The sequence below is a fragment of the Pollicipes pollicipes genome, unplaced genomic scaffold (genome assembly GCF_011947565.3).
Source record: "Pollicipes pollicipes isolate AB1234 unplaced genomic scaffold, Ppol_2.1 Scaffold_5724;HRSCAF=6776_pilon_pilon_pilon, whole genome shotgun sequence".
NCBI classification, from domain to species: Eukaryota; Metazoa; Arthropoda; class Thecostraca; order Pollicipedomorpha; family Pollicipedidae; genus Pollicipes; species Pollicipes pollicipes.
Window position 1 is genome coordinate 44,777,376 of NW_023596746.1, and position 6,957 is coordinate 44,784,332.

Here is a 6,957-nt window from a genome sequence, read left to right on the forward strand (position 1 = left end):
GTGCTTGCGTGCGTGCGGGTGGGCGTGTGTAAAGCAAAACACTTTGGGTCAAAGCCTAGTATTACTTTGGACTCAAAGTTTGGTTGGTTGGGTGATTTCCACTAAAAGTGCATTATGTCTAGAAACCTTTAAAACGGAGGACCCGTACATTATGTCTGGCGTGGGAATGCGCGAGCACCCACAGTGATATCTACAAATTAAATATCGTAATGAATGACGCGTTTTCTCACTGATTCGATGCATTTAAGACCTAATAGACGTTGGTGATTCACCATAAATAATTCGGAAGATACCGATGGATTTCTTAGCAGACTTAGAACCGCCGGAGCCCTTCGGGCAATTATTGGTGTGGAGCGCGCCCGACCACCGGCAAAACTCGCATCTCCAGGGATACGTTGGTTTTGTGCAATCAAAACCTTTTCCCTCATCAAGAGTTTGCTACCATCGGCTCACATTGAGCCAGCGCGGGGTACGGCGTCACATAACCGTAATTGTTGTAGCAAGGAAGGAAGGTTCGTCTCTTTCGGTACCTTTGATGTCCCAACGCAAAGTCGAACGGCATCTGGCCCCTCCACCAGACCACAGACCACAAGACAAGAGGTATGCTTCGCGGCCTGGCGGAAGGTTCTGCGCATAATGCGAAAAACCCACCAGCTTTCATCAGCAGATCACAGAGCCTGGTGCGCCGTTCTTTGGAGACCATGACACGCGCTCTCGAAGGGCTCGGTATGAAAAGTTTAAGCAACTCAATCTCAAACAGTGGCAGGTGTCCACATTGGGAAAACTGGCGGATCAGGGTGATCGGCGGGTCGTTTGGATTAGCGACCGGCGCGGGGCACGCGGAAAATCTAAATTGGGCCATCTACTAGAACCGTGTTATGAGTTTGTTTTGCCGTATGGCATCACTTCTGCCGGAGATGTTGTCTTTTATTTTCCTGACACTGGCTTGAAAAGTAAAGTAATTAATGTGACTCGGCAATACCAACCAAAATTATCGTATAACACTCTGGAGTCATTGAAAAATGGATACTTGATGTCTGGCAGGTAGAACGGACGGGTAGTTCGTGTCGATCCGTGTCCGTTGTTGGTCCTGGCGAACTTCTCTCCGGACGAGTCCCAGCTCTCTGCTGATCGTTGGGACATTGTCCACCTGGACCGTCTCGATGGTGTTCCGGAGGAGGTTCCGACGGTTCCGTCATCGGAGGTTCGCGAAATGGAAACCGCGCCGGAAGATCCACTTCTGCCGTCGCCGCCTACGGAGGAATATTACTAAATTCTTTAAATTCCAGATAATGGTTCATCGTATATATACCTCAAGTAAAGTGACTGGTAGTTTCGACATTAGTGCCAAGAATATCCAGACAGATGGCACACATTTCGCGCAGCTTTTGAAGACGTTTCAATACTATCGCATTACCGGTGTCACCGTTAGTTACCAGCCTCTATCGAATGCCGCTGGTGATACTAACTCTAGTGGCATTATTGTAAAATCTCGGGTGCCGAATCCAGTGTGCATGCCTTCTGGAATGCTTACTTTTATGAAGGACATGGATCAAGGGGATTTTGACCAGAAATATATGCAGGAATATTCGTATACAGAATACCTTGATGTTTCTCGTCCGTTTCGTACCCATAGGAAGACTACGCCTACAGCGACTGTGTACAACGGAGAGGCTTTTGTTACCATGTCCTTTCGTAACCAGTGATTTTTTCCGCAGACGGGCCCATCATCGGTGTGTGTGTGTGTGTGTGTGTGTGTGTGGTGTGTGTGGTGGGTGTGTGTGTGTGTGGTGTGTGTGTGTGTGTGTGTGTGTGGTGTGTGCTGTGTGTGTGTGTGTGTGTGTGTGTGTGTGTGTGTGTGTGTGTGGTGTGTGTGTGTGTGTGGTGTGTGTGTGTGTTGGTGTGTGTTGTGTGTGTGTGCTGGTTTGTGTGGTGTGTGTGTGTGTGTGTGTGTGTGTTGTGTTGTGTGTGTGTGTGTGTGTGTGTGTGTGTGTGTGTGTGTGTGTGTGTGTGGTGTGTGTGTGTGTGTGTGTGTGTGTGTGTGTGGGTGTGTGTGTGTTGTGTGTGTGTGTGGTGTGTGTGTGTGGTGTGTGTGTGGTGTGGTGTGTGTGTGTGTGTGTGTGTGTGTGTGTGTGTGTGTGTGTGTGTGTGTGTGTGTGTGTGTGTGTGTGTGTGTGTGTGTGTGTGTGTGTGTGTGATGTGTGTGTGTGTGTGTGTGTGTGTGTGTGTGTGTGTGTGTGTGTGTGTGTGTGTGTGTGTGTGTGTGTGTGTGTGTGTGTGTGTGTGTGTGATAATCACAGCACCTTGTGCTTCATTTGGAGCCCAGCGTCAATTCGGCCATGAATACACGGCCCGAAGAAAAGTTTGCCTGCGGAAGCATCAGTAGGCAACGCTCTGCTCTCCACTTCACGTCACTTCACGCTCAGCCTGGTCATGCACTGCGGCTCCTCTTTGGGCAAGACCGTGTTGCTCGAGTCGGTAGTTATGTCAGTGCAACGTAGTCGGAAGTGGTGTTTTACGGTTAACAATAATGTTGATAAGTCCGGGGTCGTTAGCCGATTTCGATCAGCCGGAACCACTCGGGCCGTCGTTGGTCTGGAACGAGCCTCCTCTACTGGAACCTGACACCTCCAGGGGTATGCTGAATTTAGAAACCCAAAATCATTCGGTTTCCTTAAACGGATGCTTCCATCGTCTCACCTGGAAGAGGCTAGAGGATCAGCTCTACAAAACCGTGTGTATTACACTAAGGAAGGAGATTTCGAAGAGTTCGGTGACTTCACCGTACCGGCAACTGGATGCAAGAGGTTGAATGAATCAGCGGAACAAAAAGTGCGAGGTTTCCTCAGAGCGCTATCATCAAGTTACGTACATGCTATTAGAAATACGTCGGCTTTTCTCCACAGGAGTAAGGCTTTCCTCCAGAGAGCTTCAGATAAGGTGGTAAGACGGTATAGCGTTTCGTGGCGTCATTTGCGCGGAGCAAGGAACGATCGCAACGTAGGAGAGAGGCATAGCAAGCAAAACACGTAGCGGATGCGAAAGACAAATGCATATGATGAGTAAATGCAAAAAACAAACTGCAGGCCATCTGATATCACACCAAAACGGCCGCTCGCTGAATGAAACCATGCGGCCAAAAGTGTAGCGCGGCGACACCTGAGAAAGCGACGGGTGGCGCGGGTGGCGCCAACGGCTGCCAGATGTCTGTCGTGTTAACGTGACATCTTGGGCCGAGTCAGAAAAATTGCTGTAGCAGGGTCGACAAAACCGAGCGTGAGCAACTTTCCGACAGCAGCACATAGAGCAAGGATGTGGAGATGTTAACCTGGGTACCACTCGTTATAACATGCTCCAGTCATCTCCCCAGCATTAGACAAATACTAGAATAAAGACGCATTTGACCACGTCAAACACTTCACGGGAGTATTTACGAGCCAAACCCTGATGTCTTACTGAGTGGGCTTGAGCCTGAAGGACCAGATAGTTCATGCAAAGACAGAAAAGACTATGAACGGTCAGGTGAGGCCCATCCAAGAGTGGTGGAAAAACTGTGTCACATGTCGGCGGTTTAATCAGTGGCATGCTTTAGTAATGTGACCTAACATCTGTGCGCATGATCGAATGATCGGATAAAAAACAAACCAATTTGGAAATATGGTGTCAATCGTAATGCGTTTCATATCTTATATCGGGAAAGGGGGGCACTTGGTGTACTCGTTCGGTAAACCATTTATCAAACATCAGGACAAAAAGTATCAGCGGAATGCCCCGCATTCACCTGCCTTAACTCCCTGGGCCACTCGATTAATGGTGCAAAATGTCTTGGTTTGGATAGGGTGTGGAGAACAATGTGAGCGAAGCAGGCTCAAAGACAAAGAATGTGAATTAATATGCTGGAAATGTCACACTTTCAGCGGGGACTCAACGCAAAAAGCAAAAGACAGCATGCAAAGGGTGTTAAAGAAGTGTCCGAGGAGGGGAATATCTCACAACTAATGCACATGTGTCAATAATGGTTTTTTACGATGAGACGTGGAAAGAACGGGTTATCCATACTGAGGCAGGTTCAAATAGAAATGAAATGTCTCCCACGTAATTCAGACGTACAGGACCAACTGGTTAAACCTCTTAAAGAGAGTGATCCACATTTATATGGGGTTCTAAAATGAAATAGCTATATTGAAGACCTTTCGGTGCTGTTCACAACCCTGCACTTCGTAAGACCTATGCCCCTCTAGTTTAAAAGCTAAATGCCTGTGAAAATGAGGAGAGTATTCCGGGAAAGTATTTCAAAGTCACCTTGGCATCCATTATGTCATAACAGCGTCATTAATATCCTTTCATTCCATAACCCAGCAGGTAATCAGGGCCAAGAAAAAAGTTGCCGGGGCCTTCATATCAGGCGTTCGTGAGCACCATCCCCAGATATATCGGCTGTCAGCTGGCTTTAGATCAATGTTGTGCGAGGTACGATGACGTAATCAAACCATGACGCATAGAGGAGCATATTTATTCAACAGAGAGTTGCGCTGTCCAGAGCAATCCGCTCCACTTAAAAAGAGTATACCAACAGATACAAGTGAGTTTGTTTCTCAATATCTGATGTTTGCTTCAATATCCTCAAATGTGAAAGAGTCCCTTTAATTGATTTTAATTAAGTTCAGATTGGTTGGTGAGAGTGAAGTACATTCAACCATTAGAAGCGTGTTTGGAATTAAAGCATGCCGCATACAGATGTCATTTTTTGCAAATGTCTCGAGCATGTATTTTGTTCGGGTACGAAACAATTAAATTTCGGTATGTGTATTGTGCTTGTGAATCGGTTTTTAAAGTGTAATATTTATCTTGAAAATGACCACAGACATGATCGAAGCGTTGAACGAACAGATAAACTTTATTAACATTCGGTATCGACACACCGAAAAAGACAAACGCACCATACGAAGCCTTGAACGTACGACCAAGGTCATAAACACGGAATATGCTGTGGCGTACAACCAACAATGTAAAATAGGAAGCCTGTTCGCGTAATACTAGCATATATATATATATATATATATATATATATATATATATATATATGCGGTCTTTTGCGCCTTTTTACAAGTAGCGCCTTTCGGCGTTCACATCCAAGTAACCACTGACCATGAACCCAGCGTGAGGCCACCGCGATAAGCATTGCTGTTTTGAAATTTGACCCTGCCTTATGAAATGCAAATTTGATGCAGAAAATTAGTTAAATGTGATAGAACTTGAACTAGTTGGTTTTGTTTTCGGTCTACAATCACGGAGACATGAAATCGAATCGAAGCACCCGAAGCCCAAGCTCAATATCAACTTTACAAGAGTCGCTCTCTCATGGTTCAGTCCAGGTCTACATAAATATTATACAGATAGTTCTTTTCTTGCGATAATGAAAAATGTAAAGCTGCGTATTTTTTGAAAACCTTGACTTGATCATACATGCGCTGAGTGTTCATTCGAAATTTATCTATTGACGCTGCCGGCAGCCGGCCGTGGACAAGGCGGACTAGTGGATGGATCTTCAAGATAGCGTTGCGGCCGTCGGAAAATGAAGCACCCACAGCGTACGGCTGTGACGGTGCTGCGCTGACGCCTGCGTGGATTTTCCCCTAGTAGGACATGGAGAACATCTAAAGAATTCCTGAAGAAGAACTGAAGATCTGGCTGTCGCCGACATGGAGATCGCGGGAGAGCTGAACAGCTGGAAAGATCCAGGCGAACTCGCAACGGAAAAGGATGATGCAGGGAGAGATGTTGGTAAGGTGGAAGAGGCAGCGGTGGATCTTTGCAGGCGGGAGACGCAGGAAACGCACCAGGGGCAGCCAGTGGATGTGGGTTGGCGAGAGAAGGGTACGCAGCAGAAATGCCTGGCGGCTCGGGCTCAAACCAGTTGGCTTTGCGGCTTCCAAGCCGCTGGGAGGTCACAAAAGGGCAGGAGGCCGAGTCGGCGGGAGAATGGCCAAGCAGCAATTCCTAAGTGTAAACGATGTTTTTATCGAAACGCAGGACAAAATCGCAAACGAGGACAAGCGCGATCGGTGTTATGGGGGCTTGCTGTCGTACCTGGGCGTTATGACACCAGGCGTTAAGGCTGGGGGAAGGATGCAATTACTGGCAATCGTCTGAAAGTACGTTTTTCTCAACGTGCGAACGTACCGAGCGGGGAGAAGCATCACCTGAGCTGTCCCCTGACGGAGATAGGACTACTCGCCTGGTTGCACCGTGTTTACTCAACTGTGCTCTGATCGCGCCACGCTCAATCCATAACACGTAATCATGCCGAGTTCGCGACGGCGAGGTCGAGGTCGGGTCGAGGATGTCAGGTCTGCAGTTTGGGGGATGTGAATGGATGAGAAGCCAGCATTTCAGGTTAACTTTGCGGAAATGAGCTCAAATACACAGTTTCGTAGGGGGTGATTTGTCTTGGACGAATCATCCTGCAGCGCATGTTCACAACTCATACCTGGAATCGCCAACGCACCGCGCGCTGATCACTGGTCACGGTTCACCTCTTGTCCGCCTGCCTTAATCCAAATAAATGTATAATTTGTAATGTTGTCGTGTAAATGGATAAGCAGCTACAGTGTAGTAATTCTTTTCACGGCAGGGCAACTCACTGAACCCTTGTGACAAATCTGGGTCGCCTCCCGGACCAAGGACAGACAGGAAACCAAAAAATCCCTGAATATGTGCATGCTTCAAGCTCTCTTTGGGAATGCTTGACCCTGATACCTTATACAATAAACCTGAGTTTGGCATCTGCCGTCATTTTATCAAGGTGTGCACACCTTGATCAGGGCTTACGTGCAGTCCTATCAACAAAATTCTGAAGTGCCTCATCCCCGGCTGCAATCATTGTCAAGAGGTTGGTAGCTGCAATACCGGTTTCCGGAGTGGACGCTAAAATTCTTCACTGCGATCTTGGCATCC

General features: G+C 47.4%; 1 protein-coding gene across 1 annotated transcript in view; it reads left to right on the top strand.

Moving 5' to 3' along the window:
• The window catches only part of LOC119103099 (DNA-directed RNA polymerase II subunit RPB1-like), a 13,331-nt gene extending 7,794 nt beyond the window's left edge, over nt 1-5,537 (top strand). The window contains 1 exon segment of the mRNA XM_037226548.1: nt 5,514-5,537. Coding sequence (XP_037082443.1) covers nt 5,514-5,537 — 24 coding nt within the window.
• The last annotated feature ends 1,420 nt before the right edge of the window (nt 5,538-6,957 follow it).